Genomic DNA, 14,324 nt, shown 5'->3' with positions numbered 1-14,324 from the left:
ACCGCAACGCACGTGACGCCTGAACATTCATTTCCAAGCATTTGTTAACCGGCGCAACTTCCTTCCCTCCTCACACCTAGCTGTGTCTTCCCTGCAGCCAATGTCACAGTGTCACTACTACGCATAGAGGGCTTCTTGCCCTCAACAGGAAACGCTTCACTGTCGCGTACAGGCAGTAACACCTTGTAGAAACACTGGTGTACATACCATGAACAGCAAACACTTCTTCGCTAGGAGCCCATTTCTACCATAAACGGCTCCGTTGCCGCAGCCACAAAGTATATCCTCACTAATTTTTTAGCTTTTTAACCTCGTGCTCTCTCAGAACTGGGCTCTCAGAGACCACAACAGTGACGATGCACTTTCCTCTGATTAACATGCCCGATCTGACACAAAAGGCGTGATGATTTCCTGGACTGTTTAGCACTACAGCCAAAATGATCTGTGGCTCTCCAGAAGAAACGGCCGCACCGCAGGGCAGTGGCTTACACTGGACGCCTGAGAGAGCTCCCCCCGGATGCTGATGAGTTGGTTCTGGAGGCTCTCCTTCTTCAGCTGCAGCTTGTCCATGGCCAGTGGCTGGGCATGGCACAACTCCATCTCCTGGTGAGTGGCCACCAGCGCAGACTCCAGGTTATCCTGCGGACCAACAGGAACGTAGCAAGGCGGGTTACGCGAAGGGTTCACGTGGATCCTGTGTGCAGGCGAGGAGGAGAACTTGGCCTACCTTGTCCATGCGCAGTCGATGGACGACAGCCTCCTGCTCCTTCAGAGGCCTGCTCTGCTCACACAAACGATTCAGCAGTTTCTGTGCGAAGAGAAAAAAAGTTGTGTACCATTTAGGGACAAAAAAAAAAAAAAATCCCAAATTTGTATAAACCAGGAAAATATTAATAAACAGCACTAGTTAAGTCTTGTTTTGCTGGACCGCCATCAACTGCACGGCATTTCCCACACTAGTGTCAACAGCATTTCAATGACAGGAAGGCAGCCATTCATTAAGAGTCCAATGGATGTATCCTTAATAATAAAAGTCCTTGAGGTTCAGTTTACATTCTGGGGCAATGCCCCAGAAGAGCTGTGGTTTAAACATGCTTTATGGAATACTGCATGTTACCCTGCCTAATAAAGCAAACAAGACTTTTCCTTAGCGCTTGAAAATGTAGACCACAGATTTAATTTAGAAAAACACAAAAATATATGGTGTATTTTTAAATCTTTTTTTACATGTCCCCTCTATTATTTGAAATCGTGGCACAGAAAAAAAAAATAGGTCAATAAAAGTAAAAATAAAAAAGGCGGAATGACAAAGTTGCAGTTATTAAGGTCGCCGTGTGCTTGTTTGTAATATTGGTATATTTGGTATACTGTTTGGAATATTGGTAAGGCAATCTGTTTTAAAGCATTCCACAGTTTTTCTATGTGTTCATAACCCTAATAAAACTTGTAGCCCCAGTTTGGTCTTCATTCATTTGAAATGATGAATCTTGTAGGTGTTTCTACAAGAACAGGAATGCTGTTTGATGTTAGCTAGATTGAAATGTCACTAATAGACTGCAATGGAAGTAAATGGTCTAATGGTTTGGATAAATATGGCCAGTATGTAGCTACAATCATGCCCTAATGAATCCTCACGCACCTTCAAATACTTAAAGAGTACTGAAATCATTTTTCAGGCGAGGGTCCACACCCACACAGAGCAACACAATGTGAGCTAACCTGCCTCAGCTCTCAGCTAGTGTGTGAACATATGCAGCAGAGATATATGTATTCTTGCTAGCTAACATTAGCTACACTGAATTGTTAGACGTGCATTTCAACAATGGGACTTGGTCAGTCTGTCAGTGAGTAAAAAACAATCTTTTCTAGGTCTGCTTTTTTTTTTGTTGGTTTTTTTTTTTTTTTTTGGTTCAGGCTTGTGAAGTGAACATGATGGTCCCCCCGAAAGCTGGTCCAGCCTGATGTCATGGATACAGTTCCACAGGCTGAAGTAACCCATGTGCTTAATTGCCTTAATTATCTTACAACAATGTTACACAGCTAGAATATTTACTGACTAAAAATAAAACTCAATTTTTAAATTCAAAAAAAGTATTTTTAAGTCACCACTAAGAAGTTATAACTCTGAAAGTGTTGATATGTTCTTGTCGATTATAAAATGGAAAGCTCACATTATGATATATAACTTTTGTAAGCATGAACGATGCTTATAGTAAGATCAGAAATTAATCTGTGTATGGTTGGAGGCAACATTGAATTCAGATAGCAGCAGTTAGCTAACTAGCTGACAGCATGTCACATGAAGTCTGTAAAATCCCCAGGGTAGTTCCTTTCACATGGGGGAACATTCTGGACAAGGTGCTTTCTGAAGGATGACATGAAGTGTGGGGGGAGATTCGGTAGGCCTGTCGGTGGACAGCTCACTGCTAAACACATTGCCCTGACAGTCCCCAAGTGACACAGTTAGCATTTTCCATCATTGCTTTATATGGTGATATGACCCAAAAATGTATCCACCTGTATTACCACCGTTAAATATATGACAAATAGCTTGCCATCGAACGAGGGAATGTATAAAATAGGTTTTTAAAGCCTAATTCGTGGGCTTGCTAGCATTACACCAAGAGGTTACATAGGAGGAGTTACATAATACAACATAATACCGTTCGCTAGCTCAACATCAATCAGAGGGTGCTTGTTTGTTTGTTTTTGTAAGGATGGCATCAGACTGAACCAGAGTCATAAGGGTCACTACGTCAATGCACTAAGTGGTCCAGCAAAAATAACCTATGTGTTTATAAAATAATGCCAAAAGGGAAGAATACACACAGCCTCTATCATTTCCATGATCTGAAGGTCACAGACAGTGTTTGTTCACGGCCTTCATGACTGTGAGTAGGTTTGAAGCAGAACTTACACTGGTCTCAATCTCATTGAGTTTCAGTGTGGGATGCAAGTCCCTGTAGACATCATGGTATGGAGGCACCTATGACAAGCAAAGAGGAAGACCCAAGTGGGATTAATATATATAAATAAATAAATATATATATATCACACATACAGAAAATAATGCAATTGATATTTTCATGCAGCACCACAAGCCATTATCATATGCTCTGCAAATGATAAGCCCCATTGCCAAAACAAAATACACGTGTGTCTGTGGTCTTGGTGCTAGTGGGTAGAAGAGGAAATGGACATCACACGTGACAAACATAAAGCAGATGAAACGCACGGGACCATGGAATACACAATGCACACAATATGGAGAATGGAACACAGGACGTACGAGTGGAGAACTCGATACACAAAATACGGGAAGCAAAACTGGATCTCAGCAGTATGAAAACAAAAGAGGTTCTGAGGACTGCCTTGGGGAGAGCAACGGGGAGAAACAAATCACAACCTTAAGACGGCGCTACAGAAGTGTTTCTCACCAAACTATCTAACATCCACATGCCACTATACCAAAGAGAAGAGAGGCAGGCTCCACTACTGCCTACTGGTCGACCGAAAGCAGCACAGGGCAGCACATTTGTGCCTGCCAGGCCTAACGAGATGCCGAAACGGAGCCCTGGGAGAGCACACATGTCGCCCAGGGCCCAAGGCACTGGGGGTGACCTGAAGCCTGCCTCTCTAAGCTTGTCCAGTCTCTCTTACTTGCGGTAATAGCTTTGTCATGGGGGAGGAGCGCCCAACCATTCTGGTTACCATGCCGATTAGGTGATCTCCCTCCATTACCTGGGAGCAAACAGACTGTCATTTGTCGAGTACTATTTGAATATCTTACAATGACTAGTCTGATCTGGGGCCAGTTTTTACAATGGGTTCACAGTCGAAAGAATATGAAATCCAACAAATGATCCTAGAAAGAGATTTTGAGGAACTTTAGAGTAATTTTCTGCACACTTATACGAATGCCTCTTTCTTCAAGACTTTTTCACTCGGTAAACTTTTACATTTTTTTTTGAATAGCCAGCCACACAAGGCTGGGGTGGGCTACTGTTTGAGAGAAGACGATGACACTTTGCGACACATGTCTTGAGTGCGAGTGAAACACGGAGTGAAACACGGTGCATGATCACAGTGAACATACCCTAAAAGTCCAGTTTAATCATACTGGTCATACTGGTGCATCTACAGTTCGTTGCATGTGAGTCAGAAGGTTAGCAGCGATCAGTGCCGCAGCGCTGGGTGAGACTGTGCATTTGCGGTGCTGGGATAAGCGCCACCTACCTGCTGGTCAAGGTACTCTAGGTTCCTCTGGAGCTGTAGGTCTAAAATGTCCTCCTGGTATATACAGCAACACCAGCAGCCGAGACGCAAATCAGTCGCAGCCAGAAGCAGCACAGAGCAATGCCATCGCAGCACAACCCACCCCAGACACACACACACACACACACACACACACAAATACAGAGTTAGGCACACTGAGACATAGATAAAGTCATATATAGAGAACAAGAAATAAACATAATTTGAGGCAGAGACACAGGTGGACACAAAGTTAGAGACAGAATAAGTCAGAGACAGAAAGAGTGAAATGGGTAGCAAAAGTTACTGTCAGGGACAGCAGGAGAGACAATCACACAATGTCATGATCATAATCCGATACATGGAAGGAGACAAAGGTAGCAAACAGAAACAGGGAGAGACAGGCAATGGCAGAGAAAAGACAGAGGACAAGAGAGGACAGAGAGGACAAACAAAGCAGCAATACCACAGACAGTTAACATGACACACACAAAACCACAGACACACACACACACACACACACACACACACACACACATGCAATATCACTTGCTAATTAGACATGCTTCATCAGCAAAGCCACCTCAACTGACATGCGTGCACTTGCAATAAGCCATATGCCTGCAAATGTGCTTGTGCCAAACATGCGTCCTAATCAAACCAAACTGAGTGTGAATGTTAGGGCACTCTGCATTACTGGAACATACCATTTTACCATGTAGAGAGGGAGAGGCTGGGTAATTGTAGTACATGTTTTGGCTGAGAGATCGGCGGTCACCAGCAAAATCGTACTAAAAGATAAAAAAGTCAGGCAAACAAGACCAGTTATCGCCATGGAATTACTACATATGCCACTCCTAAAAAGAAAGTCTATAGCTAGCTGCTGAATCTAGAAGACTGACTACTGATGATTGAAGTGAAGATGACTTGGACCAGTAGGGAGGGGAATCCCTGAGTGATCAGTCTTACCTTGGGGGAACTAAGAGACCTCCGAATGCCATAGGCTGAGGGATCAGCGTGGAGCCCCTCCTCCCGGAGCCGCCCGACGGGAATCCTGTCGAACCGGGTACTGGGCGAACGTGCAGGCGAGATGAAGTTATGGGGTCCTGGCGAGTAAGGGCCTGCAGACGAGGATGAGGGCGAGCGGGGCACGGAGCGTGAGCGCGGCTGTAGCGACAGCCTCCTCATGGAGCCCTGGGCGGAGTCCAGCTGGGTGTAGTACGCAGGGTGCGGCCCCGCCGCAGGGCCCATCACCCACTGGGGCTCGCGGGGTGGCTCTCGGGAAGGCCCGTAGAGGGCGCCGTCGCGCAGCGAGCGCCGCTTCTCCTCCGCTGTCCAGCGCGGGGGCATCCGGTCGTACGCGGCCGACATCGAGCAGATGCTGTCGGGGCGGACGCCAGGAGGGTAGAGGGGATAGTCCTCCACATACAGAGGCCCGGCGAACCCGCCGTAGTAGTCCGCCGAAACGCCTCGGTTCACCGTGTAGTACCGCGATGGACTGTAGGGGGAATCAAAGAAGCAGAACAAACGCGCGTGCTGATCACTATTGCGACTCTGCGCAACCTTCCGACCTTCCTTCCGTGGAACAAGGGCTGCGCAATATATTCGTTCATCATTATCACATTATCAATTGTTAAAAAAATGGCTGCGATGTGCAAGCAAACTGCAATATTCAACACCATTAACTCAGCACCTCCAAAAGAGCCGGTCTTCCATGTGAAGTTTTAAAACAGATATGCCTGACCTTCATTCGGCAAATCGTTGAGGATGCCAGCCCACAGCTGACAAAAAAAAAAACTGCCGGAGGAGTTGGAGGGGGTTCAAAAACAGTGCTGCAGGATTATCGGCATCCCATCATCCTCTCTTCCACTACTGAGTGAAAGGCGTAACACCCCACTAACACACTCATGGATAGAATGGCTTCCTGGCTGTAGCCACATATATATATATATATATATATATATATATATATATATATATATATATATATATATATATATATATATATTCCTCATACTCAAATTACTTTTTTACTTTTTTAATTTACATATTTTAAGGTTTATTTACTTAAGTCACTGTTTCTGTTTATGATGATAGACTGTTGTAATGTTTAATGCATTTCATATTTCACTGTTTCAATACTTTGTTTTCATGCTGATGTTTCCTGCCTTCTCAAACTTTTATAAATAAATGTTATGTAATAAGCCATCCAACAAATCACAGTGCAACTTATTGCTGTGATCATTGTAACCAAACCCAAATGTTCCTGATGATGTTTTTGTGAAAGTTTTGATGAATCGTCACCTCCAAATGATCCAGCAAATAGATTTTACCCTGAAATGTTTAACCATGGCCCAGGGAGGGTTCACCAATATATAACTAATAACACTGCAAGGCCTACTGCAATTAAAATGAACAAAAATATTATCGCACTACAGAGCTGTGCCCATGTTATAATTAGGACATAATTGCACTGCTGTTGTCATGTTCCACCAATTATATTCGAAGTGCCAAACGTTGTGCCCACAACAGCTCTAATGGTGCTCAGACCTTCCTGAACCTCTACCCATCGTCGCCACTGTCCGCTCACCTGCGCAGGTCTTCCTGGGTGGCCACGCCCCTCCTCTGGTTCACCCACTGCTGGAGCTGGGTCATGGAGCTCTTCCTCTGAGCCAGCCTCTCGGGGGCCGTGCGGGGAACGAATCCCCTCCGTAGCACCGTGTTCTCCTGGGACTCAGGCTGCACCTCCCGCACCTCCCGTACGGTCTCCTGGGAGGTGTAGCTCGGCCCGTTGGGCACACCGTAGCTGCCCCATCCGTTGGGGTGCTGGGGAGGCAGCCCTAGTCTCTCCCGCGTCCGGCTGTCTGAGTCCGGGGGCAGGGGGGTGGTGGGGGTGGACGTCCGCGCCCCGTTGACCCCGTGTTTGGTGGGCTCCTGCTGTTCATGTCTCAGAGCAGCGGCGTCGGGCCGGAAGTGGCCATCGGGTTCTGCGACGTGGGTCTGGTCGTCCAAGTTCTTCCTGTATAACCAATGAGGACAGGAAGAGCAGGTGAAGATGACATCACCATGACAGACAAGCACCTTACCACCTCTATAACCGAGCTAAGCATTTAAAACAGAAAGAAATGTTGCTTACATTAGTATATAGAGTTTACATAGAATCGTGGCATACAGCTCTATTTGTGTGTGTGTGTGTGTGTGTGTGTACCTCTGTGTGTATGGGCATGTGTGTTTGTTATTGTGTGTGTATGTGGGTGTGTGTGTATGTGGGTGTGTGTGTATGTGTGTATGTAAGTGTGATTGTGTTCATGTGTGTATGTGTGTGTTTATGTATGCATGTGTGTGTGTGTGTGTGTGTGTGTGTGTGTGTGTTCGTGTGTGTGAGGGCGTGTGTGTCTACCCAGTCGGAGGTGAGACGTGGAACCTGGCAGCCTCGTTCATGGCTTTGATCCAGTCCTCCTGCTCCTCTACGCTCTCTGTGCTGAAGTAATACGTGCGAGTCCCAGCGTGCTCCACCTGCAAACAGAATGCAATGCTGCCCTTAGGGTGTCCTCCTTCCTCCTCCTCCTCTTCCTCTTTTTCAAACCACACCTGCAAGAAAGACAAAGGGAATCATTAGTTTCTGAAATAGCTCCACCAACGAACACAAAAAGCACAACACACAGACACAACACACAGACATGCCAGATTTACGCTCATGCCAAAAGATAGTTGTAACAGAGAAAATCATGGATATCCAAAACAAGTACTAATCAAGTACAAATCCTGTATGAAACTGGTAAAACTATGCACAAAAACTAGTTAGTAAACATTCTTCCCGCTCACCAAACACACTAAATAGGAAGAAATTTTTGGCATGCACTGAATCAAGAATTCCTCAACTATCCGGTATCTACAATGCAAATATGTGAGGTCTTGACATGAAACATGTCAACATGCAGAAAACATACAGGGGTGGAAGATGAGAGCAGGCTAAAATACCTACGAGAGAGAGTTCATTTCTACACAGGCACTGTGGAGACCAGCTCCCTCAGGGGTCCTCAGAGGCATGGGTGGTGAGGAAAGGCAGGAAGAGACAAGGTGAAGATAAGTGGTTCAGGTATGATGGTCAGCTAGTCCGCTACAGGGTTAGGTGTGGTGTGGAAGGTTCTAAGACACACTGGGAGCGTTGTCAGCTCTCTTCATTCAGCTGCTACTATTATGCTACTGGACTTAATTTCCTGAAAGAGGAGGCGATTAGTCGATTTTTGGCATTGTTATTAAACAAATCAGACTCAGCATTATGTACGATATAATCAGGTTCATCTAGAATAGCCACCTGTTTTTACTGATTTATCATTTATGGCATTGTGCACTATAGAATGTATGTGTGTTAATTCCACATACATTATGTAGTATATGTGTATTAATGACTTAATCAAAGACTTTGTTTCATTCACAGATAGGCGTGCACACACACACACACACACACACACACACACACAAATCTCAGTATGTCGCAGCTCAAAGACTACGCCACTTGGGGGCAAAACAGACAACACTGAGAAAATATTGTGTATACAGTCATTGTTTTATCGAGGAGAACAAAAATCATTATTATCTAAGATCTATCTAAACACCCATGTACTAACCTGTGACAACATCATACTCCAGGCTTTAGCATGACTCTAGCATGACTGTAGGCATAAATTCACAGATATGAGGGGCTTCTTTTTACACGCTACCTGATAACATGACAAAAGTCCTTCTTACATTGGGCACCGTATAACCATGTCAACAAGGTGCTTTGCCAAACGCAGACATCAGTTCACCGGTCATATTCCCCTGTTCTAAAACTCTCCCCCAGACTTCTTCTCTTCCAGTCCTGTCTCCTGACCAGGACCACGTAAGCTCCCCATTCCACCCCAAGAGCCCCGGTGAACCTGTCAGAAACAATGCGTCCTCAGAAATCTGCTGTGATCTTGGCAGCCCTGTGTGGAACCCATCCAGCCCTGTGTGGGTGGCTGCTTCATGGAGCCACAGCTTTGCGGCATGCTGTAAACCGGTCAATGGGAGACAAGCAGCTAAGCCATCGATTTATATAATCACTGCTACTGTTATAATGTAGTCCAGTTATCGTGAGCAAGACACCCCAAAAGGTAGAGTTAGTCATCTGTGGGTGCCCCGCCACTATCTTATAAACATAATGCCTCTGTAATGACAACACAAGGGTGTGGCCTTATCATGTTTATAGCATAAGACAGGCTTCTGAACGCATTAGGCCTTTTTTAAATATGTGAAGCATAAATCAAGATAATCATGATTATCTGAATGAAGCAGAAGAACAGCTTCCAGTGAATCCTCTCCCACTGCAGACTGGTAAGAACTTTGGCTGAACTCAAGATCTTTCCAAATCATCCCGTGGAACTGAAACATTCCAATTTAAAAAACCAAACAAACACCCAAACAAACAAACAACGGCATTTAAAACCCACAGCTCCCAATGCAGAACACATTTCACCCTCCAGCGCAGCCTGATCTGCATGGCAGCTCATTTCCTGTTCGTATCTCCCCAGAGCAGTGCATGCGCTTGGCTAGTTTGCTGCTGATATGACCTTCTGATCTGTTTCTTCTGATATGATCTACCCAAAACCGTAGAGGGTCAAAACAAAGGTTGTTTGAAGTGCTTGCATTTCACACAGCTGCTCTGCTTACAGAGGCTAGGGGAAAAAAAAACAAAAAACGGTCGCACGTGAAATCAGCACACCGTTTCAAACCCCCATGCCTGTTAACAGAGAAGCGATCTTCTTTTTCCTACACATAGCCTCTCCCTTTCGAAAATGTCAAACGCTCCCTTAACCACCGATTCATTTCGGGGCCTTGGGAAATTGAGCTGGCATTCCATGCCTGAATTCACTGAGATATTGTTGCTCCATGGCTCCCTGCAGGTACACCTCGTGGTTGATCTCCTGGAAATGTGAGAGTGCCTTTTTCCTGTCTCTTAGTCACTTTCATCACACACATACTAGGAACACCAACGTTATCATAACAGCTTTTGTAGGACACCTTGTGCCAGGGAGCACATATCGAAACTTTGAAAGGAGCCACATGAAAATAATGTTCTAATAACTAAGGTACCCTGCAAGAGTTATGAGGTCAGGCATGAGGTGACAAGCGGTTCTAGATCCACCAATCACAGACTGCAGTTCTCCCTGCGAAGGTGTGTTTATACACAATGAGCTTTAACAAAGGCACAGGAACCATTTAGAAGAGAACATCCAGAAACATCATTTGTCAACCCCTTTTTTGAACCGATATATTTACTGTTGCCACTCTACCATTTCAGCCATGTCCTTCACCAGAAAGGTTTCCAACACAAGTTCTCTTCCTGCTACCACCGCCCATTTGCCAGAGCGAAATGGTCCAAGTGCCATTAACACAGACAGCTGCCATCTCCCTATCTGCCTTAAAGTGCTCTATATTTAGACGATCGGGGCATAATGATAACCTCACTCAAACAGTCACGACTGGCCTATGAAGCGAAACGGTGGCGTGTGTGAAACAGCACAGGCTTGTGCGAGGGCAGGGTGCGTCCAATATCTCCCCTCAGAGTATCGGAAGACCAAGACCTCACAGCCTTTTGAGAGGGATAACAAACCGATAGGCATCCTAGCCAAGGCGAAAGCAAAACAACTTTAGCATAGGCGTGCTGTGTCCGGTTTATATTGGCAAGAGGAAGGCGGCTTATAACCATGATTGGCAACGATCATTATGGGCTAGGTTTCACACCCACTGCTTTCCTCTACTGTACACAGTCAAACATTACACTGACTCCATGTAACCTGCCACCTGATTCGGCCTGTGGCAACAAACCACAGAGCAGGGGGGCTCGGCTCGGCTAGCAGCACAATAACACAAGCGCCTCGAACAGGGCCGGCGGTAACCTGAATCTGGCAACCTGTCGTCGCTCCTCTGAGACTGGCACTGGGGGTGTGGCCTCGGTAACACCAAAGCCTGCATCAGAGAGCTATTCATCATAGGGAGGTGAACCCGGAGCCAGTTTGGTTTTCTCAGTACCTGATCTGGAAGCACCGCCACATGGGTGAGGATGAGGCAGCGATGACATTTATGGCAGCGCACTACAGTCGACGGATGAGTCACGTCCGCTGAGTCATTTATCGCGCTTCAAGGGCAAAGTCCTTCAAGGAGCTTTCAGCTCAGCGTGGGACTACGAATACCAGGGACAGCAGCCACTTTGGATCAAGAGGGTATTGAAAGAGGCAGCATTTTAAAACACTGTATCTCAACTTCCACACTCCCTGATGGGTAATGTAGTGTTACTGTGGAGTACAGCGAGTGACTCCTAATCGATTCCCAGGCCAGTTCCTGTTTTACGTATGTTTGACCTGTGATGGATACAAGGCTGCCTTCACGGCCAGACCTCTAGATGCTTCTCCTCCACACGCCTGTTGTGTTGTACATATGAGAGCGTTCACTGACCAGTGCAGACACGAGCAGAGTCGAGCAGACCAGAGCAGACAGGAGCAGAAGAAAAATATTCGGCATTTGGAAAAAAATCTTTGCGGACACTGTGCTGCTCGGCGGCCTGAGAGTGAGAAGGGTCAAGAGATTAGCGACTCCACCCACCTAGCATGGATCTTTGAGGATTCACTTCCACCTCCATCTCTAAAAGTTCCTCTCGCCATCCCCACCCAGGCAGATCGTAGCCTCCACATTTGATTCTGATGGTTAGCGATAAGAGCCAGAGCCGGGTGACGGAAGGAGCCGGCGCAGGGGAACGGGTGATGCTTCAGCCATGCGCCAAGCGTCACGGAGCCCATAGAGCTAACGTTCCCCGCAGAGCACAACAGATTTCATGACCAGTCACACAGCTAGGGATGCACACACATACACACATACACACACACACACACACACACACACACTCAAACTCACACTCCTACTGCAAAGCAAGGGGGTGCTAGCCGCAGTCTGCATGAGTACTCACCGTCGAGTCGACTAAGCAAACGTCCACATGAACCTTAGCGCCATCCAGGGCATGGGGCGAGACTGGGTAATTACTGATTACTGCAACCAATAATGACTAGGCGTCTGTGAGGGAAGATGAGTGCATGTGTGTGCTCAGTGTTGCTCTCCGTCTACCACACACACGCATGCGCTCACCCACCCACACACTGCGTAGCCTTCCACTGGCAGTGTGTTCTCAGAGAGCACAGGGTCCCAGTTCCATACTGAGTAAACACACAACACAGCCGATAAGAGCGATGCTTCACTCCCACACACAGGCCAAGGTGCCCAGCAAACAGTAGCCCTGGGAGACCAGTCCCAAGCAACTGGGAAGACAACAGCTTGTCCACGCCAGCAGAACAAACAGATTCAACGCACACCCCTGATCCGTGTAAACATTCAGACCAGGTCATCCAATATTCAAGCAACATAAAATTACTGGGGAAGAAACGGGTGTCTGAAAGAAAGACTAGCTCCGCTGGTTAGTCTTCGCAATTTTGTTTCAGTTTTCAAAAATCGTGTCACGCCAGACTCCTGCCCAGACTCCTGCCCTGAAAGTCAGTCTGCCCTCAGCCGATTGCAACTGCCATAGTCCGCGTCCAAGCTCATGACAGACACAAGCCAGGTGCAACTGGGATCTTATCAGCCTGCGTGCTCACGTTCTGGGAACTGACCTGTGTTTTGGGATCTGCGACCATAAAGCGGTGAGGGATCAGGTTCCTCTCCTGTCAATACCCCTTAAACAGATCCATCAGCGTCCCTACCGTGGGATCCTTCAAGCCTGGTCACAACATAAGGGTCATTAACAACAGGGTATGACACACAGCTGTCTGTTCCGACTGATATTGTAATAAAGGCCAGTTATGAGCCTTGTCATGTTACAGGTTTTTCAATAGCCTTTTTTGAACATACTGCAGTATCACAATCACAATATGCAGTGATAGAAACTAAACACGATGTGATGTTTTGTCTGTATTGTGCAATTTGACTGCAGTGAGAGGTGTGTGTGTGTGTGCGTGTGTGTGTGTGTGTGTGTGTGTGTGTGTGTGTGTGTGTGTTGGGGAGGAGGGGGCAGCCCCAGCTTCTAATGCAGCCTTACTGCAGTTATGCAACCTCTCTTCATCAATATTCAAGCAGTGCTATTCTGAGGCAGAGGCCAGGGCTCTGCATGTGTGTGTCAGTGTGTGTGAGTGTGTGATCTTTAGACCCTTGTTACAGACAGAAGGAGACAGTGAGAGAGGAAATAAAAGATGAAAAATTTTTTAAAAAGAAGACAGACCCAAGTTCACAGTTACCACTTGGGCAAGTGGTCCGAGCTGCGTGTACATGTGTAGTCAGCACTGACCCACTACAGACTCACTGACCACCACGGAGTCTGAGAAGGGGAACTCTTTCATTCGGATCTAAACTGTTTAAAGAGAACACAGACCAGTAACTCTTCTATTTGACTAGCACTAAAAGCACACAATGTACACACACTGGGACAAACTCAACAGGGACTACGGCACACACCAGTCAAGCAATCCAGGCATGGAAACATCACAGGCAACAGCGAAATGCACAGACTATTCACAAACAGCCATCTAACCCCAGACAGCCCGGGGCTGTTCTGTGGCGGTGGAGGTGCCGCGTTTGGCCGCTAGTAGACAGCCAGGACCAGAGGGCTGAACATCAGTAGGTGGAGTCTGTTAGGGCAGAATAGGGCCGGAGGTGCTGCTGGAGTGATTGTGAAAGCAACCTGAGATGCAGAACCGCTCTCAAATTATGCCTAACTGAATGAACACACCTTTAAACCCAACCCAACCCACTCACACTCACACACACACACACACACACACACACACTCACACACACACACACACACACACACACTCACACTCACACACACACTCACAATCACTCACACTCACGCACACACTCACACACACACACACACTCACATAGTAAATTATCTCAAATTATGCCTAACTGAATGAACACACCTTTAAACCCAACCCAACCCACTCACACTCACACACACACACACACACACTCACACACACACACATACACACACACTCACA

At 46.5% G+C, this 14,324-nt stretch overlaps 1 protein-coding gene across 20 annotated transcripts in view; it reads right to left on the bottom strand.

Annotated features, from left to right (window-relative positions):
- Positions 1 to 14,324, bottom strand: part of plekha6 (pleckstrin homology domain containing, family A member 6) — an 80,419-nt gene that overhangs the window by 11,933 nt on the left and 54,162 nt on the right. For 10 of the 20 annotated variants that reach the window (XM_035520286.2, XM_027028544.3, XM_081705157.1 and 7 more), the window contains 9 exons: positions 7,655 to 7,845; positions 6,845 to 7,273; positions 5,224 to 5,752; positions 4,962 to 5,045; positions 4,237 to 4,290; positions 3,661 to 3,741; positions 2,918 to 2,986; positions 728 to 808; positions 490 to 639 (listed from right to left, as the gene is read on the bottom strand). In XM_035520286.2, the coding sequence (XP_035376179.1) occupies positions 490 to 639; positions 728 to 808; positions 2,918 to 2,986; positions 3,661 to 3,741; positions 4,237 to 4,290; positions 4,962 to 5,045; positions 5,224 to 5,752; positions 6,845 to 7,273; positions 7,655 to 7,845 (1,668 nt within the window). Of the gene's footprint in view, positions 1 to 489; positions 640 to 727; positions 809 to 2,917; positions 2,987 to 3,660; positions 3,742 to 4,236; positions 4,291 to 4,961; positions 5,046 to 5,223; positions 5,753 to 6,844; positions 7,274 to 7,654; positions 7,846 to 8,235; positions 12,220 to 12,241 lie in introns of those variants that run through there. The other 10 variants (XM_027028542.3, XM_081705159.1, XM_027028550.3 and 7 more) reach the window with 8 other exon arrangements.

This window comes from Electrophorus electricus, chromosome 22, assembly GCF_041902795.1.
Source record: "Electrophorus electricus isolate QZ-2024a chromosome 22, ASM4190279v1, whole genome shotgun sequence".
Classification (NCBI taxonomy): Eukaryota; Metazoa; Chordata; class Actinopteri; order Gymnotiformes; family Gymnotidae; genus Electrophorus; species Electrophorus electricus.
This window is presented reverse-complemented; position numbering and strand designations above follow the sequence as displayed.